At 43.7% G+C, this 25684-nt stretch overlaps 1 protein-coding gene across 1 annotated transcript in view; it reads left to right on the top strand.

Moving 5' to 3' along the window:
• The window catches only part of col4a5 (collagen, type IV, alpha 5 (Alport syndrome)), a 67944-nt gene that overhangs the window by 39289 nt on the left and 2971 nt on the right, over positions 1-25684 (top strand). The window contains exons 21-48 of the mRNA XM_078291573.1: positions 1-101; positions 1167-1256; positions 1482-1552; positions 2513-2704; positions 3330-3498; positions 4624-4716; positions 4844-4948; positions 5821-5918; positions 6055-6205; positions 6402-6515; positions 9477-9644; positions 10108-10197; positions 10871-11017; positions 11415-11513; positions 11772-11861; positions 12392-12531; positions 13369-13495; positions 13618-13797; positions 14121-14171; positions 14598-14783; positions 21050-21183; positions 22051-22123; positions 22246-22317; positions 23053-23181; positions 23463-23561; positions 23698-23910; positions 24230-24407; positions 24674-24788. The exon at positions 1-101 is cut by the window's left edge and continues 151 nt beyond it. Of these exons, the coding sequence (XP_078147699.1) occupies positions 1-101; positions 1167-1256; positions 1482-1552; positions 2513-2704; positions 3330-3498; positions 4624-4716; positions 4844-4948; positions 5821-5918; positions 6055-6205; positions 6402-6515; positions 9477-9644; positions 10108-10197; positions 10871-11017; positions 11415-11513; positions 11772-11861; positions 12392-12531; positions 13369-13495; positions 13618-13797; positions 14121-14171; positions 14598-14783; positions 21050-21183; positions 22051-22123; positions 22246-22317; positions 23053-23181; positions 23463-23561; positions 23698-23910; positions 24230-24407; positions 24674-24788 (3475 nt within the window). The remainder of the gene's footprint in view (positions 102-1166; positions 1257-1481; positions 1553-2512; positions 2705-3329; positions 3499-4623; positions 4717-4843; positions 4949-5820; positions 5919-6054; positions 6206-6401; positions 6516-9476; positions 9645-10107; positions 10198-10870; positions 11018-11414; positions 11514-11771; positions 11862-12391; positions 12532-13368; positions 13496-13617; positions 13798-14120; positions 14172-14597; positions 14784-21049; positions 21184-22050; positions 22124-22245; positions 22318-23052; positions 23182-23462; positions 23562-23697; positions 23911-24229; positions 24408-24673; positions 24789-25684) is intronic.

Raw genomic sequence — 25684 nt, forward strand, 5'->3', positions numbered from 1 at the left:
TCCGGGCTTCTCCACCGGAGGAGGCAATTGTATCACTGGAGAGCCGGGACGTCCCGGAGTGCAGGGAGAGAGAGGCTACCAGGGAGAGACGGGCCAGAAGGGTGAGTGTGGGCCGGTCACTATAGAGGATCATGGAGGTCTTTTGAATAATGGATAATTATATAACAACCAGGCTAGAAAAAGAGAGCTAGCTGAGTCAGCTTGTTGTGGTGTGGCTGCAGATCCATTCAGTAACGTTCTCAGTAAAAGTGAATAGTGTGATAAGGTGGATTTGTTACTGTGACACAGTAAACTGTCTTGTCTTTAGTCTCTACTCCAAAACACTCTGAGTTGTAGCTTGAGAAGAGTCAGCTCAGTTAACCTGAACAAACTGTTAGCTAGCTAACTAGCCAGCAGACACACTGATGTTAATGTGAACATGCTAACGCTAGCTGCTACTTAGCTACGTTAGCTAGTACGCTAATCAGATGTGTTTATGTAAAGACTGTGATTCTGACCAGATACCAGTTAGCTAGTTTCTAGAAAATCAATCAGATTCATTGAAATAATAAAAAATAAAAAAAATGTCTTTTGCAGAATGACGTCCTAAAAGTGATTTTTTCTTAGTGATTTCCAACATTCAGAATCAGAATCAGATTTATTGCCAGGTACATTTACACATACGAGGAATTTGATCTGGTGAGGTTGGAGCGAAAGAAATGCAAATTGTAAATAAAATAATAAATTAGAGAACAAATCAGAACACAATGAAACTAAGTACAGAAGGAAATGAACAGTGGTAAGACAGCAACGGCTCATGAAGATGACTATGTTTAACTATTATAATAAATATGGCTGTTATACATATATACACTTATAAGAACTGTACATAAAGTGCCTGTTGCCTATGGTTTACAGATAAATATAGTATAGACATAGTATATAGTATAAAGTATAAAATATATATAAGTAAAAATGTGAAGTATAATATAAGATATGTTATAAAATATAGTATCAATCCTCTCTCTGGTCCGCACAAACCAGAGAGTTTATTATTTATTGACATTACATACACACACTGCACCTGCAGGGTGTAGTGTGACAGGGTTAGGGTGAGGCTTCAGGCAGGACAGGGGGTGGAGGTCTACCTGTGAAAACCCTGATGTGATGCCCCGCTGCTGTTCCAGGTGAGAAGGGCGACACCTGTGTGAACTGCGTCGGCGACTCCATTCCCATCCCTGGAACCCCGGGACCTGCCGGAGCCCCCGGATTCCCCGGTAAGTTTTTAATTCCCCCGAGTTTTTTTTTTTCACATAAAGAGACAACACTTGATCTAGAAGTCTTTCAAAAGGCACATAATGACTTTCTTAACCAGCGGTCAAATTCCTATTCGGCAGTAATTGGTATGAGTTACCAATTAAATCCATGGTATGTAAATATTGTATCATTATGTAAATATTGTCCAGTTATCAGTATATAACTCCTGTCCTGTCCTGTACCAGGCGGTCCTGGCAGTCCAGGTATCAAAGGAGACAGAGGATTCTCAGGAGCGCCTGGTACTGCCGGCCCCCCTGTGAGTACTTCCTGGTTTTTACTTCCTGCTTCCTTTTCAAACAGGATGTGATGTGTCCCGGAACAGATATCCATGATATCCACTATCTCAATTTGACTTCCAGCTCCATATAAAAAAAACTGCTTGTATGTTGACGTGTGAAACCTTGGTTAAATTGGAGTATTTCAAGTATTTGATCATGGCTGTATTTGAATGTAGTTCCTTTGGTTGATGTCTTTGTTGTGGTTTTATTTTATTTTTAAATAAACCTTAAATAAAGGTTATAATGTCTCTCTCTTCTTGGTAGTGAGTATAATTTTACCAAGATAGTCTCAAATGTACCAGCTTTGATTTAATTTTTAAGGATAAATGGTCCAACTTGGACATCTACGCTAAAACATAAAAGTAAAACCTAAAACACTAAACTACTGTCTTCCTTATGCTCTTTATCCTTCCTTTCTTTTCCTTTCCTTTCCATCTCATTCCTCTCCTCCCTTCCTCTCCTCCTATCTCCTCACCTCTCCTTTCCTTTCCTTTCCTTTTTTCTCCTCTCCTTTCCTTACCTTACCTCTCTTCTCCTCTCTTCTTCTCTCCTCTACTCCCCTCCCCTCTCCTTCCCTTTCCTTACCTCTCCTCCCCTCCTCTCCTCCCCTCACCTCTCCTTCCCTTTCCTTACCTCTCCTCCCCTCCTCTCCTCCCCTCACCTCTCCTTGCCTTTCCTTACCTCTCCTCTCCTCTCCTCCCCTCTACTCCCCTCACCTCTCGTTTCCTTTCCTTACCTTACCTCTCCTCTCTTCTTCTCTCCTCTCCTCCCTCCCCTCACCTCTCCTTTCCTTTCCTTTTCTCTCCTCTCCTCTCCTTTCCTTACCTCCCCCCCCCCCTCCTCTCCTCTCCTCTCCTCTCCTCTCCTTTCCTTTCCTTCCCTTACCTCTCCTCTCCTCTCTCTCTCCCCCCCCCTCTCTCCTCTCCTCTCCTCCACAGGGTACCCCCGGTTCCCAAGGTGCCCCGGGATTCCCTGGAGAGAAGGGAGACCCGGGCGATGCCATCACAGTGAGCGGTCTGAGGGGAGACAAGGGCGACACCGGTTTCCCCGGCCCGCCCGGTCTGCCCGGCCTGGACGGCCGCCCCGGGCGTGACGGGTCGCCCGGAGCGCCCGGTCCCAAAGGAGCTTCTGTAGGTTTCTGTCAGTTATAGAGAGTTGAGAATGCATCATAAACTTCAAATCAGTTGCAGTGTGAATGTGAAAGTCTCCCAGCTGTAAGGAAACAGAATGTGAATTGAATTGGAATCACAGGAGACAGAACTGAATTCCATGAAATTCCATGAAATTCCCCTTCTAAGAGAGTTTGTCTCGACTCGCTAAACATTATAAATCAAACATTATGAATCAAATAAAAGACAGATCAACAAATCAAACACATTCAGTCATAATGTATGGATTGCAGTTACATGTTCTGCATCAAATACCAGCTGAAAGGTTCCTTTAACATTTTATGATATTCAGTATTGATAATATATAACACTATGTGGAATCTCGTGGGAGACAGATGGGAGAGAGAATGTGGGAAGAAGAAAAAAAAACATGGAATTTCCCAGAATTTCATTGAATTAAATTGAACTTCCTGAAATTCCAGTTCAATTCACATTCTGTTTCCTTCAAATTCCAATTCCAGTTCCTCAGTTGAATTGAAATTAATGAGTTCATTCATGAATTGTCCAGAACTAATGTCTCTCTCCTCTCCTCTGTGTGTGTGTGTGTGTGTGTGTGTGTGTGTGTGTGTGTGTGTCCGTCCACCAGGGCTCTCTGCTGGTGAAAGGAGAGCGAGGGTCGCCAGGTGACCCAGGTGTCCAGGGTCTCCCAGGGGACCGGGGTCCCCCGGGTGGCCCCGGCTTCGGACCCCAGGGACCGGGAGGAGAGAAAGGCGTCCAGGGCGTCTCAGGGCGACCCGGATCCCCCGGCGCACCAGGTGAGACGGTCGTTTTAGATTCATTTTGTCATCCTCCAAATGAGAAACTTGAGAAATGGGACAATCTGCTTATCTCTCAATACGATTCAATACGCGATATGAGATTCACGATTCAATACAACCACGATACGATGTAATAAATAAAAGTTCAGTGACAACAAAGTCTGACTCTGAAGAATTCTGTTCATTTCTGAGACACAAATCTTTCTAGCGATGCCATTGGCTCGCTAGAATGTAAACAACAATTTAAAAATGTCATTACAAAGTGACAATAATATAATTTGGATGGAGAGCTTGTGAAATTGTGACGGTCAAGCGTCTCATTTGTGATTATGACAGCAGAATAAAATAATATCACAATTCATTTTTCTGCCCCACAATATGTATTGTCACATTTTTGTAGTGCGATATATTGAATTTCGATACATCATCACATCCCTGATGTCCATATAATCTCCTGTAACAGATATCCATGAGTCTACATCCCACCTTCAGTCTGTATGCCTAATCCATCCATCCATCCATCCATCCATCCATCCATCCATCCATCCATCCATCCATCCATTCATCCATCCATCCATCCACTCCATTAGTAGAAAAACAGGTCTTTTATTGTTAATAAAGGGACTCCACTCTTTTTAAAGCAATACATCGTCTGCTCCTTTAAACTCTTTAAAATCCCCTTCCTGGTGTTGAGGAAGAAATGGAAAAGTCCCTCTACTAAGCAACATTCCTACATGCTCACTTAATATGTGACCTTTGACCTTTATTTACACCTTAAACCTGCCTAAAACTCCAGAATACTGAATCTGCTTCACCATTATAAGATTAAAGTCTAAAGTAACATCTTGTGTGTTTCTGACCTTCTGAACTGAGAATCTCCTTAAAGTGCTACAACTATAATTATCACTGGTTGTTCAGTCTTTTTGACCAATAGCTTTATTATATTCTATCTGTATTAACATAATCATGAATATTCAACACTATAAAACTCTGTGTAATCATCCAGATTTTGAGTTCCTTGGCTGCCACTCTCTCCTCCTGAGTTTCCTTCCACACTGGTTCTCTGACCTTTGACCTCTCACCCTCTCACCCTCTCACCCTCTCACCCTCTCACCCTCTCAGGAACTAAAGGCGAGCCCGGCCTGACGGTGGCGGAGAAAGGCCTGCCAGGACCCAGAGGACAAGACGGAGAGCCAGGTCTGCCCGGCCAGCCAGGTACGACGTCGCCGTTTTACAATAAAGGGACAATACACCATGTGACACCAGCACTCCAGGGAAGCAGTAACCAAGGCGACGCACGTATCTGTCTCCTGATTGGCTGTGTGTGGTTGTGTGTTGCCAGGTAGCCCAGGTCAGCCCGGACAGCCCGGTTTCCCCGGGTTACCAGGAGGGAAGGGTGATCCAGGACTCCCTGGAATCGGACTGCCTGGACCCCCTGGAGCTAAAGGTAAAGACAGAAACACTCCTCCTGTCCCTCCCCCTCTTCCTCCTATCCCTCCTTCTCCTCTTCCTCTTCCTCCTCTTCTTCCTCCTATCCCTCCTTTTCCTCTTCCTCTTCCTCCTCTTCTTCCTCCTATCTCTCCTTTTCCTCTCCATCGTCTTCCTCCTATCCCTCCTTTTCCTCTCCATCGTCTTCCTCCTATCCCTCCTTCTCCTCCTCTTCCTCCTCTTCTTCCTCCTATCCCTCCTTTTCCTCTCCATCTTCTTCTTCCTATCCCTTCTTCTCCTCTTCCTCCTATCCCTCGTTTTCCTCCTCCTCTTCCTTGTTTTCCTCCTCCTATCCCCCATTTTCCTCCCCATTTTCTTCCTCGTATCCCTCCTTCTCCTCCTCACCCTTTCTTCTATTCCTCTCCTCCTCTTCTTCCTATCCCTCCTTCTTCTACCTCTCCTTCTCCTCCTCTTCCTCCAACTTTGCTTCCTACCTGTTCTCCTCCTCCCCCTCCTCCTATCCCTTTCCCCTCCCTTTCCTACCTCTCATTCTTGTCATCTTCTTCCTCTTCTACCTCTCATCTTCCTGATCTTATGCCTATCCTTCCTTTTCCGCCTCTTCCTATCCCTTGTTCTTGTTATCTTCCTCTTCCTCCTACCTGTCCTTCTCCTCATCCTCCTCCTCCTACCTCTCCTTCTCATCTTCCTCTTCTTACTTCTCTTTCTTTCCTCTTTCACCTCCATTTCCCTGCTTTTCCTCCTCCTCTGTTTCCTAACCATGCCTCCTCTTCCCTCCTCTAATCTTCTTACCTCCCACTCCTCCTCCTCCTCCCCCTCCTCCTCCTCTTCCTCCTCATCACCACTCACCTGTCCCCTCCTGTTCTCCTGCAGGATTCCCAGGTACGCTCGGCCAGCCAGGAGCTCCAGGAGTAGGAGGCAGACCAGGAGTAGACGGCCGCCCCGGCCAGCCCGGCCTCCCGGGGCAAAAGGTACGACCGGAGACCTCCTGCAACTGAAGGGACAAAAAAGGGACAAAATTTCACAATAAAAAGTTAATTCAATAAGAGTTGAATCATGGTGTTTGTCAATTGTGTGTGTGTGTGTGTGTGTGTGTGTGTGTTACAGGGTGAGCCTGGCTTCGGACTCCCTGGTCCTCCCGGCTCACCGGGATTCCCTGGAGCTAAAGGTTTATTCGGACCCAAAGGAGATCCCGGTTTCCCCGGCAACCCCGGTTCACCTGGGCGATCCGGCTTTGATGGCGGCCCTGGATCTAAAGGTATTCTGTGGTTCTGTTAAGGATCTGCTGTGTGTGTGAGAGAGAGAGAGAGAGAGATTTATTCCAATTCGTATTCCTCACCTCCATCTCTCTCTCACTTTCTCAACAAACACACACACACACACACACACACACACACACACACACACCTTGATCACCTATTGACCCAAACCTCCTTCCTCCTCCGTCCCTCCAGGTGAACCCGGTACTGCCGGTATTCCTGGAGCTCGCGGCCCCCCTGGTTCCCCCTCCCTCGGCTCTCAGGGGCCCCAAGGACCCCCCGGAGCGTCAGGCCTGATGGGAGCCCCAGGTAACGCACTCAGGCTTGGATCCAGTTCACTGTCATGCGTAGTGCTACACAGGTTTTAATACGATTCAGGGTAGGAAAAAGGCTTTTTTTCATTCCTCGACCACAGTAACAGATAGATTCCAAAATTCAAAGGTCACTATCACTTTTTTACCAGTTTAAAACACTACAGCTGTTGCAGAATTGATTATTGTTGGTTACAGGTGCATCAGAGAAGACGTTACAGACTATGAAAGTGTGAGGGAAGACAAATCTGAGCAAGAACCGAAACAATCTGTGCTTTCTCTCATTAATTCCAAGTTAATTCCAAGTAATTTCTAGTTAATTCTAAGAAAGAGGCAGAGTCAACGAGTTTCTCTGCATTATTTTACCAGACAAACTCTTGATTTATAAACTGGATGATGATGGCAGATTGAAAGTGGCTGCTTGAGTAGAAAAAATATCAGTCATAGATAAAAAATTTCCCAGCATTTCTTTGTTAGCTGGTGTTACGTTCCCACCACGGTGAGATTCAGTTTATTTTGTTTCATAGCGTTACACAGGGATGGATATGGAAAGGCAATTCCAATTCTAAATCAATGAGAAAATTATTGAATTGGAACCAATAATAGACATTAATAGGCTTTGAAATGCTCTATTTCTGCCATCGTGCCTCATTAAGGTACATTTTCAAAGAGATATTTCAATGCGTAAGTATAATTTTTGTTTGCCGATCAAGATTACAGCGTGTAACGAGGATTGTTTTTGACTCTGTGTTTATCATTTTGCATCGTATGCATGCATGTTTTTACCCTCTTGTGTTTTGCGCCTTTTAAATGAGACGTTTGATGATTTGTTTGTTGTCTAAAAGTCACCCGAGAGTTTGTGCATGACCACACACTTGTTGGATGTCATTTTGGTTCGGGGTTCAGACTGTTAGGCTGCACACTCCTCACCCCGACGCTTCTGATTGGGTGTCACCAAGCCCAGATACAGATGGATGAACAGTGTAGCTTGATATATGTTTGTCCTTTTGGGTGTGTGTGTGGGTGATCAAGGTGTGTCTGAATGTGTGTGTGAAAGAGAGAGAGAGAGGATGTGAATATGTGCCTTTATTGGTGCGTCACGGTTCCCCCCCACTTTGATCTGGGGGAACTTCACCTCACTTGTTCGTCTTGTGTTTCTTTTCCTCCATGCGTGTGCCCCCATGTACAGTATCTCTTTCTTTTCGAGAGACCACCGGGAAAACTCTCGAGTCACATCACTCTTTCTCGGCCGCATCACAACCCTCCGCACTCGACGCTTCGATTCACCGCCTCGCACAGCTGCTTAACGCAATATTCCACTTAGTTTTAACATGGGGCGGGGGGGGGGGTTATTCGGCTTTTGACCGCCATGAAAACCGGAATATAAACGACTCACCAAGATCAGATGCAGCTGGACGAGTTTGTAGCGTTCAGATTTTTACTTCCCATTCATATAAAATGAAGCCTGAAAACGTTGGTGAACAGATTCAATAACAGATCCTGGGTCCGTCGTCATTTTGTATTTCTATTCATGGTTTACACTTAAATTAGTGTTTAAAAAATAAAAGTAGATCCGGTCTCCCAAACAGGAACTATCTCTCCTAAATGGTGTCCCTCCGCTATGTTTTCCTCTATCAATAAAAATGCTATTCGGCGAATTTATGTTCTAAAACGGACCAACAGTAGGGATGGACGAGTCCAAATCTTTTGGAATCGATTCCGACTTGAATCCGAATTGATTAAATTGATTCTAAACGATTCCGATTCTAAATAAAAATCAACACAAAAATTGAATTTTTTACGCTGGTTGCCATTCAACAGTGAGCCTTGAATTTCTCCCTCCCCTCTCCCCACTTGCTGTGAAACGGATCAGACCAAGGCAGGCGAACACAGATTAGTATAGATAGGCCTAAATCTGAATGAATTACTTATAAATTCATTTAAATGAAACAGTTTCTACGATTCACAGAGTTTGGAGTCGACTGGAATCGAGAATCGACTCTTTTGGAGTCAACTCTCCATCCCTAACCAACAGTCAGCTGAAAATCACTGTTGTTGAATCTGTTCACCAACGTATTCATGTCAGTTTTCAGGCTGGCCTCCATTCAAAAAATCTGAACGCTTCAAACTCATCCCAGCTGAGTAGTTTATATTAACCGCCATGTTAAAACTAAGTGTAATATTGCTTTAAATACGGAGCAACTTACGTCGAAGTCTTCTCACAAGGCCTCACCACTGTAACCTCTCACGGCTCTTTCCCAGAATGCCACACAAACCACAAACTAACTCGTGTCCAGTGAGATACAGATTACATTTTCCTGTTTGAATACTCTGAAAATGCATCAGCCGTTCGCTTTGTTGCTCGGTGCATTTTCACAGTGTTCAGAAACCAGCTTCGTATCGGACGTTTCGATGCATTTATTCATGCGTTATGCCTCGTTCCCCTCATCTCATCTGCGGCTTAATCCAACGCTCCGCCCTCTTGGCTTTGAAACGCGCCTCTTCCTTACCTGCGGCCCTCTGATGCCAAGGCGAGAAAGGTATCGTACCCCAACACTGCTGTGGGCTGATGCTCTTTTAATGGGACAGATATCGCAAATGATAGTGTATGCTAACGTTACAATAGTTTAAAATGTGTCACTTGAGAGTCCATTTTTTCTGTGTTGATGTTTTTTTTTAATTCAATGATTTGGTGCTTTCCTGAATGTCTGTACCAAACACACACACACACACACACACACACACACACACACACACACACACAGAATTATCTGGATCATGACTCTGGCTTGCATATGTGTCCAAAGACTGGAAAATGGTCAACTTTTCAATAGAATTTTATTATGGGAATCCACACAGTGTTCAAACTTGAATCATTCATAATCTGGAAATGTGGCGTTCCAAGACATTCCCATCTCCAGAGTCTTAAGTTCTCTCTTTCTCTCCCACACCATTTTAGGATTCCCAGGTGCAGATGGAGAGAAGGGAGAACCCGGTCAGCCAGGTCTGGACATCCCGGGTCTGCCAGGAGACAGAGGCAGCCCCGGCTTCCCGGGTTCCCCAGGAGCGATCGGAACCCCAGGACCCCCCGGAGGACCAGGACGGGATGGTCTGCCTGGACTGCCAGGTGAAATATCATCCTTAAATTATCATGACTGACTGGCTAGTTGACTGGCTGGCTGGCTAACTGACTAAGTGTTTATGTGACTGGGCTAGCAGGTTCATTGGCTAGCTGGCTCGCTAGCTGACTACCTGACTGTCTAGGTGACTAGCTGGCTGGCTAACTGTTTATGTGACTGGCTAGCTGAATGGCTGGCTAGCTAATTGACTAACTATCTAGGTGCCTGGCTAGCTAGATGGTTGGCTACCTGACTTATTATTTAGATGACTGGCTAGTTGGCTGTCTAGCTAACTGACTGCTTGCTGACTCAGTAAGTGACTGACTGGCTAACTGTATAAATGAATGACTTTTTGTTATTTTCTGTTCTGTGTGCCTCTATTTGTGCTCTCTTATGTTAAATGTGACTCTATTGCCTTTTAGCCAATCAGAGTAAGTCTTAACGTCACCTCCTCTGTGTCACTGGCTGCAGGTACCAAAGGAGACATGGGAAACATGGGTGCTCCAGGACCCGGTGGAGGACCTGGAAACCCCGGAGGACCTGGCTTCCCAGGACCTAAAGGTATACACGCATACAACATATGCTAAAGATACGGTATGTTAACACATGCTGACACAAAACAGTTTTACATGTACTTTGAAGCTGTAAATGATATTTATATATTTGTAACTTTTTAAAAATACACCTCTTTGAGTTAGAAAGGGTTAAGAAAGCGTCAAAAAGAATATTTTCCATCCATGAGTCAAACTCTCGAGAACATATATATATCCAGTACACACAAAATATTTACTTGGTCAAAAAATGGTCAACATTTTGATATAAATAAATGTCCATATTGCTACTCCCTATCACTATTTGATTTAAGTAATGATTCAACCGACCGAAAGCTTTTCCATGTACGTTTACCCGGTGTCAGGCAGCTCTTTCCTGGGAAAAATCTACTGCTGCAAGTGATGTGAAGTGAAGTGATGAGTTTTACATTTCGGTTTGTTTGTAATAAACAGCAGAAGAAGAACTGGGTAGTTAGCATGAGCAGTGATAGCCACCATGACTGAACAGACAAAGAAAAGAGAAACTCAAACTGCATCAACAGTAAAATCCAAGCTCCGCCCACACTGTTTGATTGACAGGTGATCTGTGGGAAGAGCAGAGCAGAAACACCACAGTGAGGCTGAGGGACAAAGATGGAGACTAAACATCTTTTCTCTCTCTCTCTCTCTCTCCTTTCCTTCAGGTGATAGCGGTTTCCCCGGCAGAGACGGATCGCCCGGCGGTCCCGGTGGCAAGGGAGAGAGAGGCGACTCGGGCGTCCAGGGGCCTCCGGGGCCCAGCCTGCCGCCACAGGCCCTGAAGGGAACCAAGGGAGACCCAGGAGTACCAGGTACATCTGAACGCCATCGCCGCATCGCAACAAGTGGTTTAATGTTGTATTCAGTCTTAAACATTATTAATATTCACTGTGTTATTGAATATTTTCCCTGTTTCCAGCTACAGCTCTTATTTCCAAACTACTGAATGATTAATTATTTTTGTTAAAATGACTAAATAAGTAAAAGAAACAACATTGTTTTTCATTATGATTATTATTACAAGTTTTATGCCTACTTTTGAAACATACTGTGTATTAATACTGAGAAGTGAGATATTATTAGCATTATTCCAGAGCAGTTTCACGTGTTTCAAGAAGTTTGAATATAAAGGTAGATGGTCAGAATTAATGATTTTCTGTGTGTGTGTGTGTGTGTGTGTGTGTGTGTGTGTGTGTGTGTGCTCTACAGGTGCGTCAGGTCTCCCAGGTCAGAAAGGTGTCTCTGGTCTCCCAGGAGACAATGGACTGCCAGGATCAGATGGACGGCCCGGACTACCAGGACCACAGGGTATGGGTTTACCCCCCCCCCCCCCACACACACACACACACACACACACACACACACACACACACACACGTACATTTACAATTTAGGTAATGTTTTTATCTGGAGCTACTGACAATGACAGTAGAAAAAGCTTAACATCATCTCTATTCCAAGTAAACTGGAACAATACAAGAGTCTCACTCACACACACACACACACACACACACACACACACACGCACAGAGCTCTAACATGCGGTTTCCGTTTTTCCGTTTCCAGGTCCTAAGGGAGATTCTGGAATCCCAGGAGGCCCGGGCGCTCCTGGAGCTTCAGGACTGAAGGGCAGCATGGGAGAAATGGGATTCCCAGGTGGGTTTGAACGCCTCACAACTCCAAAAACCCCAAGTCAGCGAGCAGCAGTGTCGCCCTGCTAGCATAAATTATTACACACATGGGTTTGAAAACTTTAAATGTTAAATGTTGAATTATCTTAAGGATTACCCAGTTAGCTTGGTAACTGTGCAAGTGAATTAAATGCGATTCTTGATGTTTTCGGGAAAATATTCCATATCAAACTGGAATACTGTTTTATTTGATGCCTTGTAGCCATGCTAACGATGATTTTTATGAATAACACTTAAGTTATTTCAAGATCATTTTTACAGATAGCTGGCTATTGGTCCATAATATGACAATGTAATTCTTAATATTTTGGCTAATTTATTAAATTAAACTTTTTGCCTTTTAGCCATGATAACTGGCTCATTGACCAACACCTGAGCAGATTTCAGTATTTCCATATCATTTTCACTGTTACCTGGCTGACTGCTCAGTCCTGCGTCCTTGGCTGGATTGTCTCTCCAATTCGCTCACTAACCTTGTCGTTGATGATGTCACAGGACCATCAGGGCAGAAGGGTACGCCGGGTCAGTCAGGTCGGCCAGGAGGGCCAGGAGGGCCGGGAGCGCCCGGGTTCCCCGGAGCCAAAGGTGAACCGGGTTCTGCAGGAGTCGGAGCACCCGGACTGCCCGGATCCAAGGTGCAAACACACTGGTTTCACTTCACTTTCATGCCAACAATCATTTTGTAAGGGAAGATGGAGGATAACTCACTTTAGAAGATAACTCTCCAAATGTAAAGAGACAGGTGTGAAGCAAAGAAAATGAATAGACTAAAATTCAAAATGTCAAGGTTTCCCTCAAATTTTTAAAAAGGAAGAATTCTTTTGATTTCTGAATTCTTTTCACCTGAAAATCAGAATATCTCCAAATTTTAAAGGATCCAGTGAGTCTATACAAATTGTTCAAGGGCTTAAGTGTCATTTTTACAACTTAAGATGGTCATTGGTCATCAAGGGAGGATAGCTCATTTTGGATTGAAACTAATATAATAGATAGATAATAGAATACAATGAAATCTGTTGGGTGGCCCAGTGGCTACTGGTCACTGTCTTGTCTGGCTAGTTAGCTAGCTAACAGTTTGTTCAGGTTAACTGAGCTGACTCTTCTCAAGCTACAACTCAGAGTGTTTTGGAGTAGAGACTAGGGCTAAAGACAAGACAGTTTACTGTGTCACAGTAACCAAATCCACCTTATCACACTATTCACTTTTACTGAGAACGTTACTGAATGGATCTGCAGCCACACCACAACAAGCTGACTCAGGTATCTCCATTTTTGTTGCCTGGTTCTCATGTATTTAGCCATTATTTACACACAGCCAATTCTCCAGTAAACCTCCATGATGGTGCTAGAAGTGGCTGCTGGGAGATTTGTGATGAAACTGCAAAGCCTCTACAAAAAACTTCCTAACACCCCTCCTTCCCCCTTCTCTCTCTCTCTCTCTCTCTCTCTCTCTTTCTCTCTCTCTCTCCCAGGGTGAGGCGGGCCAGCCAGGGTTCCCAGGAGGTCCAGGACAGAAGGGAACTCCAGGAGGACCCGGACTCCCAGGTTTACCCGGAGGACCCGGTGCCAAGGGTGACCCCGGCCTCCCAGGATTCCAAGGTAGGTCTGTCTGACTGCAGCGAAGACCTGGAGAAAACAGCTGAACCAGTGTGACCAGAGTTTGGTGACTGACGGTTTATCTCCTTCTTCTTCTTCATCTTCTCTGTCTGCTGCTCTGTCAGGTCCTCCCGGTATCCCTGGACCCAAGGGTGTGGACGGCGGTCCCGGAGCCCCAGGGCTCAGCGGAGCTTCCGGTCGACCGGGAGAGTCCGGCCGTCCCGGAGGGCCGGGCCTGCCGGGAGACAAGGGTCAGGCGGGACGCGACGGGATCCCCGGACCGGCTGGAATCAAAGGAGAGCCAGGTGAGTGTGGCTGATCATCCTGCCTGGGGGAATGTGTGTTAGATTCAGAAGTGGAAACAAAAATTTGGTGGATGTTTTTGTAAAGCACCGTATAATTCAGCCTTAGTTCCATGTTCTTCCTACCAAGGGTCTGGATTTTTATCAGATATTAACAGATATTATCAGATTTTTATCAGATGTGATCAGATTTTTATTTGATTTTTATATCATACAAAACATGCTTTACCAATGTACAGAAGCTTTATCGATTACTGCTACATATACTGAAATGTATCCTGTAAGTCTTAAAAAAACAAAACATTTTTCTGTGATTTCTACTCCAGGTCTGCCTGGTTTCGGCGGTACCGGTGCCTCTGGTCTTCCAGGTTTGCCAGGTCAGTTACCAGCCTCTACACACACACACACACACACACACACACACACACACACACACAGCTCATCAGCTGTCATCGCTCAATCCTATTAAAGTTCCTGATGCGATGAACAACATCTGTGTTTTTCAAGCTTGAATTAGCTAGATATCATCAGTCACAGTCATCAGGAGTGAAGAGTTAATTTTCAAAACGCTATATATCCATTTTGGAGAAAAAATGATTACCTGAGGCTCATCATTAGATAAAATTGAAAGGATCCAGTCGTTCAAAAATAACCTTAATTTCATACTATCTTTTTGTCACTTTTTTCTAATGCTAGACATGTCATTTTGGAACAAAGCTTCGAAGAAGAACTGTTTTGTTTTGTTTGTAGTGATTAAATTATTATTTTCTCATAACTTAACTTATCCCTCATATCCCATCAAGGTGCTAAGGGAGACCCAGGTCTTCCCGGCTCGCCTGGCAGTTCTGGTTTCCCAGGTTCGAAGGGAGAGGCTGGCTTCCCCGGCCTCCCCGGCCCGTCAGGCAGCATAGGACCCCCCGGCCCCCCCGGAGTGGCTCTCCAGGGCCCCAAAGGAGGCCAAGGACCCCCAGGACCGCCTGGAAGAGGAGGTAGGGGACTCAGATATAGAGGCATCATCATCACTCCGTATCCTGCCTCAAGTTGCTGCCTGGTTTTCTGATGGATTCAGTCAGACCTACGTAGGTCGACTAGTAGTATAAAATAATTCTTAGCGTTTGTTTTACTCTACCTACACTGACAGATGGGTGGGGTTTATCACATAAGACAGTCCAGTTAATGTGAGAAAAAGGCAGATAATCAAAGTATTTAACTAAACCCCAAACCCAAATCTGTGTAAAGCCTAACAATAATTTTTAATGGTAAAAAGCATGCTACTGAACTGGCCTTCTGCTATTGGCTGCTCTTTGGTGCCAGGTGATGTCACCACCTGTTATACTCTGTAGAAGGTGACATCACCTGGCAACAAAGATCAGCCAATAGCAGATGGCCACTTCGGTAGCATGATTTTTACCATTAGCTGTCAAGTTTTACACAGATTTTGATTTGGGGTTTAGTGACTCTTTAAAGTTTGTTTTGAAAGCTTCCCTGACATCATCTAAATGGTCCTAATGCAATAAACTCCACCCATCCGGTACTCCCAGTAGCTTAAAACAAACGAGAATCTGTAGAATTTATTCATTTTTGCCACTTTGAATTTGCAAATGCTATATTTCCCTAGGTTTATTTTCAATTAAATGGAGTGGACAGAGTTTTGAAGCTACAGAACAAAAACTGGAGTTGTAGTCTAGACGATATTGATGATTGATTGTGAATTGAGTTCAATCAGTTCACAATATCTCTCATCCTCTCAAAATCTTAAAAGCACACACACACACAACCAGAGAAAAACCAGACAGCAAACGGCGGCGTACCGACTGCACTTTATATGTGAATGCTTCCATCTCGGCATCGATTGATTTGCATGGGACGTTGTTGCACCGATCGGCACTGGTGTGCGAGCCGCGTCACTGAGCACCGACACACACCGTCCAATCATTGTCAAGTACACTGAGCACGCCGGCCGGGACAGCAAAGATTGTGTCACCTCACCAGGAAATGCCGGGGTGCTCCTCACGCACCAATCACTGTTTCTCACCGGGGGTTCTGACCACGCCCCCAAAGAGCATGGGTTCCTCGCACTCTGTTGTCTGTGTCGTCATCCTTTTTTTTTTTTTGTCCCTTTCACCCACCCATCCACCCGTCCTCGTGTCTCCTCACCCCCTTTGCCCTCCTCTCCTGGTCCCATAACGGGGGGAGGTTAATCTATCCATCTCTCCACAGCACTGCAGTGTGTGTTTGTCTTCTCCTGTGGCCAGTGAAACGAGTGTGTGTCCCGTGTTTTGTGGTCTCGTAGGATCATCTTCAGGCAACGTTGGTGTGAAACAGTCGAGCCAGAGACAAACCCCAAAAGTCTCAACTGGGTTTTAAAGGAGGTTCAAGATTAATTAATACCAGATTAAATCAGTTTTTGTCCATTGGGTCGATTGGGATAAAGCACCATTTTAGAGCTGATCGAGAAGCACCAAGCACTACTACTAATGTTAACTGATGACTTTTATTTAAAAAATAAAAGTTCAAGTTACAAAGTGTTTTACAGAGTCAATAAATGTTTCACAGAATCATCAAGAGAGGACAAAAGATAGCAGAAATCGCACCAAATATGTGTTTTTTTATTTTTAGTTATTTTATTATACTCATTTTCAGTATCTTAAACTATTTTAAGTCATTGGTTTTTACCCTACTGTTGTCCTCCCTTTTATTTATCAGTTAATTTTATTATTGTCTTCTTTTAATTGTAAAGCTCTTTGTAACTGTGTTTTGAAAAGTAGCTCTATAAATAAAGTTTATTATTATTATTATTATAAAATGAACACACAAAAAGCAATTAAACACCTGAATAAAAATGTGAGTAAAGCAGAAGGAGAGTGAGAGGGGTCAAGAATAAAAGAGAAGGTACCTAGCTCATAAAATAACGAATAAAACATAAAACAAAAGGAACAAAACAGGACATTATGATAGTGATTTGTCACATTTTGACGAATATACCCGACTGTCACCACACACAACACTGAACCCACAGTCTAGTTGAGAGTGTTGTGTTGTTTGTCTCTGGCTCTGCTGTCCTGAGTCTGTTACATGTCCCACCGATCATTCATCTGCATGGGCACTGTCTGTCCCAACACACACACACACACACACACACACACACACACACACACACACACACACACACACCCGGAGAACCAAGCCTAGCACAGTGCTGGAACAAGTGGACTACAGTGACAGAACACCTCAAGTCTGATGATACTGGTTGAAACTAATAGGACTACTTCTTCTTAGCCAATTAATTAACTGACTATAGGCCCTTTTCACATCGTCATGGTAACACTAGTGAAGTACAAAGACTTGCTGACCTGTTTTCATTATTGACTCCTGGATCTAAACTAGAGAAAGGCTACAAGTTCTTCACCTAAAGTTTCCTCTTTGATTATGAAGGTGAGTTTTAGCTTCAGTTTCTCCTCGTCCGCTGTCACCTCTTGGGAGTCATCACCTCATTTGCATAACGTTACTACATTATGCCTCTAGTGCTAGTACCGTTACAGTTTTGTTGTTTTTGTTGTCTTTGTCGGATTGGTTTGTCAATAAGTCGCAAAAAGAAAGTTGCCACAGGAGGTTATAATGCAACGGTTTCTCAACATGGAACTGTTACCATGACGATGTGAAAAGCTAGCCCCAAAGGGACGCTAGATGGCGTTGATTTATACGTGCCATTACTAGCGTCCAAAAGACCTCTATACAAAATAACCTACTACCCTTCCTCCTAGGTCTTAGTATCCTGTAGACGTTACTGTCAAAGTTCCAATAAAGTCTTTAGTTTTCCCAAAAATGCAGCTTTTAGGAGCTGGGAGCTAAAGCTAATGCTAATGCTAATTCTACGCTGCTGCACGCACAGTTTACCTAGCCCTTCAGAATAAAAGTCCTTCGACAATATACCAAAACCTGTGAGAGAGAAGTGCACACAATATTTTGTGGGTTAAGAAACGAGCAAAATACTAACTTTCATTCAAAACTCGCTTCTTACCCCGCAAAGTATTGCGCGCACTCCTCTCACAGGTTTTGGTACATGACTTTTTTTGGTACAGGACTTTTATTATATTATTTTACTTTATTTTGTTATATGTGAGCACTGACCACAGACCAGCACTGTGTGAGGCTAGAAAAACACTCCCCTCGAGTGTTTTTTTTTGGGGGGACGGGGGTATAACAAAATGATGCTATGACATTTTACTCCCTGTTTCCCGTGGCTTGGCCCCACCCACTGCGGTGCGGCCCCGCCCCCTTCGCGTGATGACTCGTGCGTCCGGCCTCCGCAGGTCCCCCAGGTCAGATGAACGGCGCGCAGGCTTCTACTGCACGCTCCTTCCAGCCGCTGTCGTAGAGTTTAACTTTAACCTTTAACTTCTCTGAGCTCGAGGTCTTCATGTGTGATTCCACTGTGAACAAACTTCACATCACAAGTGTTGGAGAAATCACTGCGTTTTCTGCCTGTACTTTCTGACCCTGCATCTCTCCCTAACCGCTGTCCTTTCTCACTTTTCATGCACACTGATGGTAGTGTAATGCACCTTTAAAAAGTAAGCACTTCTTAAGATTTTTAATATTAATGAGAAATAACACACTTGAAATTCTGAGACTGACAGTAGTTAACTGGCACAATCAGCATGTTGGTAATATCACATCTAGGTCAAATATTATTTTAAATTCACAATGTGTTATGCATTTAGTGTAAAACAGTTTGGACACAAATAACACACCATATAACTAACTCACCAGAAACATTAGTTTAGTATTTGTCACATAATTCTAATTCTGTTGAATTTACTGAAATGTAATTGGTTGTACTTTTTGGTACAAATTGTTTTTAGAACATATTATAATTTAAACATAGCAATTACTTAATGCTTTAATATAACTGACGTACTTGAGCTTGATATTTAATTTTTACAAGATTAATGGTATCATAGCAGCACAGCTCATCATTGAATTTATATAGAATAAATCAGCATAATGCCATTTGGTGGATGCTTTTATCCGCCTTACATTCCTATGAGTGGATACATCTACAAATTAAAATAAACTACAAACAAATTACACTGTGGAATGGAAGTTTTGAAGTTAAATATCAGTTATCTTACCTCATTTGTCCATTAGGCATTTTGGATACTACCTCCTCGCTAATTAAGACCAAAGTCTTGGTTTAGCCTGACTGTGTTGCTGTGCTAACTCTCGCTTCTGTCTAAACCTCTTCTCCTTTTTTGCCCCGTGCCGTCAACCCCGGCCCCGCTATACCCGGGAATTCTGGGAACCCTAGGTCCTGCAGGTTAGACTCCAGTGGTTTGATGGTTTTGATGTGTTGCCTTGTGTTGTGATACATGCTCTTCGGTGGGATTTGCGGGGAATTTTGGGAGAAAATGAATGGTGACGTTTAAACCGTGTTTAAATGTGTCTCATGCAGGGTTGGGGTCAGTTCAGTTCAAACATGAGTTCAAAATGTGGATTGAGACTGAAATTCACACTCAGGATGACTTCTTCATTCTGAATTATGTCTTGATAGTTTGGATGTAAGAACCGTTTTATGGCTAAAGACTTTGAGTTGTTGAATTTCAGAGACAATCCACTTCCTGAATTGACTGAATTGAAAATGAATTCATCCCAACCCTGGTCTCTTGATTTCAGTAATGGGTCATAATGTTTAATGTTGTAGTATTTTGCTTTAAATGATGAGCAACATGAAATGGGGAGAGTGTGAGAATGAGTGGGAATGTTAACAAGGTTCAGGTCAATGGGAAGCCTAGTCCAACCTAATGATTCTCTTCTGACCCTCTCTTTACCCCACAGGACAGGTCGGGCATCTCAGTCAGGACTGTGCAGAGTCACAACACCTCAAAACATAAAACACACCTGAACATATTATACTCACATACCCCATACTGTACAGTATATGAAGGGTTCCATTCCAAAATGTTATCTACCTACAGTATTTAGGGGTTTTAGTTATACAAACATTTCTCAGAGGCAGAGCTGCTCCGGAGGCAGAAATAATCTGATTGGTTGAGTTAAACCTCAGTGGGCGGAGCCAAAGAACCACAGTTTTGCAGTGCGCAAGTTAGCTAACTGACAAACTCGAATAGCAAAAAACACTGGTCAAAATATATTTATATATATATATATTTTTTTTCATTCCTTCATGACCATGGAATTCATGATGTTGAAGCTCAGCTAGCTAACTAGCTAACCTAGATAACTTAGTATTATAGATCGCATTTTTTCAGTTAGCAGCAGAGCGCTAGGCTTCATAATATTAGCTTCCTCCTCTCTTACCTCTTGTCTTTTTCACTGAGCTTCAGTCTAATGTTACTTAGCCAGAAAAGCTGTGGTTCTCTGGCTCCGCCCACTGAGCTTTAACTCAACCAATCAGATTATTTTTGCCTCTGAGAAATGTTTGTATAACAAAAACTCCAATCTGCAAAAGTTACTTGATGTTCATTGTTCAATGTTTAAAAATATATCTACATTATTATATCCTCTAAAAACTTTTTTTGTAAATATAGGGCTCAAGATGGCAAGTAAGCTAAATTATATTAGTGAGTATATATTAGTGCCAGTGGTGGATGTCTCATTTGGGAATGAAACTCTTCACTTCTTAGTCTGGTTCCCGGTCACAAAGGTTCATTTCCAAGTGTGAATATATTTATGAAAAGATGGATTCTGCCAGCTTACTGCTGTAGATCTCACACTAAATTAACATATTTATCTATGAGGTATTGTGTTGTGACGTGTATAATATTATTTTTACATGGTACAGTGAAGAGATTCCTTTTGTGCTTTTGAGTGCAAGTGATTTGAACAGGAAGGAGGAATATAAATTCAGAGGATGGCCTGCTGTTGTTTTTGTTTATACCACCGGTCTGTTCTCTGACTGCATTGTAACAAGCAGGGCGGGGGTCAATACACTTTCCATTCATTCAGTTCAAAACATAAAGTGAAGATACTATTCACTCAATAATGTAAGAGTGTTCATTTTAACTAACTTCTTAATAGACTCGATTTGAGAATTTTTTTGACAGAAAAATATTTACAATTTTTGAAGGAAATCCACTTCTTGAACTGACTCAACTGGACTCAAATTGACCTCAGCCCTGGTAGGAAGACGGAAAAGAACAAAATGAATGAAAAGTTGTATGTAGAACCCTGTGGAGGTTCTATTATTTCTCTGCCATACCTGACCTTTGACCTTTGCGGTGTGCGTGTGAAGGTCCGACCGGCCCAGAGGGTCCCCGCGGGCCCCCAGGCAGCGGTGGCATCAAGGGAGACAAGGGTATTCCCGGTGCTCCCGGCCAGCCTGGCTTCCCCGGACAGAAGGGAGAGTTTGGTGGTTCTGGATTCCCGGTAAGAGCGAACTGAGAAGTATCTTGACTGGATCGAGCACAAAAACGGCAAACTTGTCCCTTTCAAAATTGGGGTTTTCTGAGAAGTAGCCAACTTTAAGAGTATAAGAAAACCTATGACAATGATTCTTTACCTTAAATTTGTTTGGTATAGATTAAATCACATATCTTGAAGTGATCAAGCACCACAAAAAGGCTGATTTGTCCCAGATAAACTTTAAAAATTGCTCTGAGAAATAGTAAACTCTTAGAAAAAAAAGCTATGCCAAGAAGGTTTACCTTAAATCTGTTTGGTATGGTCATACTGAGGCTAAATTGAAAAAAAGCTTTGCGTTCACCTTCTAGTCGATCAAACTTAAGCTTGTTGCGTTGAATCAAAAGGTAATAGTGTCAAAATTCAGAAAGAGGTCAACACTCAAGAAACTGGGAAAAATGGAAAAAAATTGCATACTTTTTAATCTGTAAAAAAGAGAAAAAAAGGAAGTAAGTAAAAGTGTTTCCACTGCCACTTTCTGTATTTTGAAAAACTCTCAGATCGATGTGTTCCAAAATTTTAAGTCTCTAAGAAGACCCCCATTCTAAATATAGTCGATATTGTTTAACAGGCTGAATTAGCATAAAGGATTTGTTGAACTGATGAAGCCCCAAATTGTCCCAGATGAATTTTCAAAAAAAGAAAAAGACTTTAAAGCATCTAAGAAAACCTAAAAGAAGGATTTTTTTACCTTAAATTTCTTGGGACAAATAAGTTAAACTCAAAGATATCTTGTGTGTGTGTCATTGTGCGGGCCACACCGCTTTCAGCATTTGATTGTCAGGTGTGATGTAACTCTCCTGACCTCTGACCTGTCCTGTGTCATGTGACCAGGGTCCCTCCGGTCTTCCTGGCGCTCCTGGTCTGAAGGGAGACATCGGTCTGCCCGGCGTTCCCGGATTCCCCGGTTAGTCCAGAACGATGACGTTTCCCAATTATATTTCCCATCCAAAAAGGAGTTGTGATTGATAAGCTTGGACACAAACACAGGGCACAAAGCTGATGGTGTCTGTTTTTTTGTCTTGTCAGGACCCAAGGGAGACTCAGGACTTCCCGGTGCCTCCGGACTTCCTGGTGACCCCGGAGATATCGGACCTGCTGGTGAGTGAATACAGTTTACATTTATATTTTAGGTATAAAGCCGAAGCTGTTAGAGTAAATTTAAATTCTCAAGTCAATAATATCACAATCAACCTACCTGTTGGTGAGCTCTGTTGGTATTTTTAAGAAAAAGTTAAAAACATTGTCTTTTTAATCTGGCTTTTAATTAAAGTTATTCTATGTACATAGGATTTAATGTTCATATATTATATTTTTCTCATTCTTTTAGTCTTAATAATCTGTTTTACTCTTTTATTTTGCATCAGCTATTTTGCTGCTTGTTATTAAGTATTTATGTTTAACTCTTGAGCTACTTATGATCATGAGATCCAAACACCACAACATGTATATCACAAACACACACATTACTATTTCCTGCAGAAATGTTGCTGAAGATTCTGTGACACTGAAATTCTTCATTGAAATCAATACAAACTATTGAAATTCTCCATTGAAATCAATACAAACCATTGAATTTCTCCATTGAAATCAATACAAACCATTGAATTTCTCCATTGAAATCAATATAAACATCTACATATTCAATTACAGGGAAAACACTAACACATAAACATACACATCTACAAAATACATGTCAAACTGATGTATTGAGAAACTGATTCCTATGCCTGTGTTTTATTATACTGTATGTGTTTTTATGTCTTATGTCTTTATGTGTTTTTATATCCCAATAAAGTTTCTAATCTAATCTAATGTAATCCCTCTGACCTCCAGGCCTTCAAGGAAACCCCGGTGTGGCTGCAGCACCCATCGTGGTGAAGGGAGAGCGAGGGGCCCCCGGTCCTCAGGGCCTGCCCGGTGTCAGGGGACCACCAGGTTCCCCAGGCCTGGAGGGACTCTCAGGTGGGTGCTGTTGAACTCTGGGATGGGACCTGAAGTACAGCAGGTCACAGTTTCTGGTCGATCAACACATGGCAAGAGACCTGAAGAGAGTTTTTTATGAGCCTGAGTCAAAAAATTACCATCCAACAAGTGTGGATCCTGTTAGCGTGTATATAGCATTACTCTGTGATGGTTGGTTCATTTCTAATAAGAGAGTCATTACTGCTGCATCAGTCCTTTGCAGATGCATTGCATTAGAATGAAGGTGAAGTCTCTAAACTCTCCTCTCTGCCTGCTCTCAGGTCAGCCTGGTAACCCAGGAGATGCCGGTCTGGAGGGGCCTCCCGGCTTCAGCGGACAAACCGGCAGGAAAGGAGATTCTGGACCGGCCGGACAGCCTGGTGAGCGAAGCCCAGAACCATGAACTGACACCATTCAATTCACAATTACCTAATTTCCGGTTTAAGAGCGGTCTCTCTGACCACCCAGCGTCTTTCCATTCCTGATATAATAACTCTGTCTGTCTCCTGATCCCAGGTCAGCGCGGCTACCCCGGTCCCCCGGGCTCGGACGGTCTGCAGGGTCCCCCCGGTCCTCCGGGATCCGCCTCGACGGCCCACGGCTTCCTCATCACCCGGCACAGCCAGGGCCAGGACGTCCCCTTCTGCCCCGAGGGAACCAACCTCATCTACGACGGATACTCCCTGCTGTACGTGCAGGGCAACGAGCGGGCGCACGGACAGGACCTCGGTACGGAGCGTTCATTTGGTTTTATTTTACCTATATTTTACCCGGGAGTGCCACGGTTTCACATGGCAGACCTGGCCAAGAGGCAACCTTAATAATAACAACATTTAAACACAAACAGCATGACATAAAACGATGAAATTCTGACTAACTTTCTCTGATCTCCCCTCTCCTCTCTCTCCTTCTCCTCCCTTTGCGATATCCGTTCTCTCCAATTTTATTTGTAATTCACGTCTTTCGCTGCTCTGTAAATCACTTCACCGCAAACCCGTTTCTGTTAAAAGCGCTTTATAAACTCGACTCGACTCCCCCCTCCTCCCAGGCACGGCCGGCAGCTGTCTGCGCCGGTTCAGCACCATGCCCTTCATGTTCTGCAACATCAACAACGTCTGCAACTTCGCCTCCCGCAACGACTACTCCTACTGGCTGTCCACGCCCGAGCCCATGCCCATGTCCATGGCCCCCATCACCGGAGAGAGCATCAAGCCCTTCATCAGCAGGTAGGGACGGAGGGAGGGATGGAGGGATAGAAGGATTTCAAAGAGGGAGGGATGGAGGGATTCCTTGTGTCAAACCTTTCCTTAAAGAGTAACTAAACACCAAACATAAATCTGTGTAAAGCCCGACATCTAATGGTAAAAAGAATGCTACTGAAATTGCCATCTGACATCAAATTCAATATTTAAATCTCTCTCTCTCTCCCTCTCCCTCTCTCTCTCTCTCTCTCTCTCTCTCTCCCTCCGTGTGTGTGTGTGTGTGTGTCTAGGTGCTCAGTGTGTGAAGCCCCAGCCATGGTGATTGCGATCCACAGTCAGACCATCCAGATCCCCAACTGCCCGGCGTACTGGGAAGCTCTGTGGATAGGATACTCCTTCATGATGGTACAACATTGCACACACACACATACACACACACACACACAATGCATCTACTACTGTATACTATGCATCTGAAAAGTTGATTGTGTTTCTAAACTTGCGCCATAGTATCTGGTCACCTAACCATCACTGTCTTGTTGTTTACACATCTGATTAGCACACTAGCTAACATATCTAGTAGCAGCTAGCGTTAGCAGTGGCTAGTAGTCGCAAGTTAACATTAACATCAGCGGCTTTGCAAAATTAGCCTGCTAGCTAGTTAGCTAGCTAAGAAAGCCAAAAACCAACTGTTTGTTTTGGTTAAGCTGACTTTTGTCAAGCCAGAACTTGTAAACTAGAGTTTCTTGTGTCATGGAACTGACATTTGGAAACAAATCCACCTTATCAGACACTTTTACTGAGAACGTTACTGAATGGATCTGCAGCCACACCACAGCAAGCTGCATCAGCTGCTCTCTGTTTCTAGCCTGGCTGGTGTATGTTTAGATATTATTTGCACACAGCCAATTCTCCACTGGACCTCCATGATGGCGCCCGACGGCTGCTAGGAGATTTGAGACACAACTGCAAAGCCTGTGTAGTGCAGACAAGACGGACTCTATGACAGCAGACTAAACATAAATACACTTTACATACATATACTGTACACTGCCAGCATGTCCTGCAGTTGAGACGGAGCTGCTGGGGATTTCAGACAAAGTTCTATGTAATCAGGCAGTAATGTGCCAGCTCACCTCATCCCTCCTCCTCCTCCTCATCCTTCTCCTCCTCCTCTTCCTCTTCTTCTTCCTCCTCCTTCTCCTCCTCCTCCTCCCTCTCCTCCTCCTCCTCCTTCCTCTTCCTCCTCCTCCTCCTTCCTCTTCCTCCTCCTCCTTCTCCTCCTCTTCCTCCTCCTTCTC

This window comes from Centroberyx gerrardi, chromosome 23 (assembly GCF_048128805.1).
Source record: "Centroberyx gerrardi isolate f3 chromosome 23, fCenGer3.hap1.cur.20231027, whole genome shotgun sequence".
NCBI lineage: Eukaryota > Metazoa > Chordata > Actinopteri > Beryciformes > Berycidae > Centroberyx > Centroberyx gerrardi.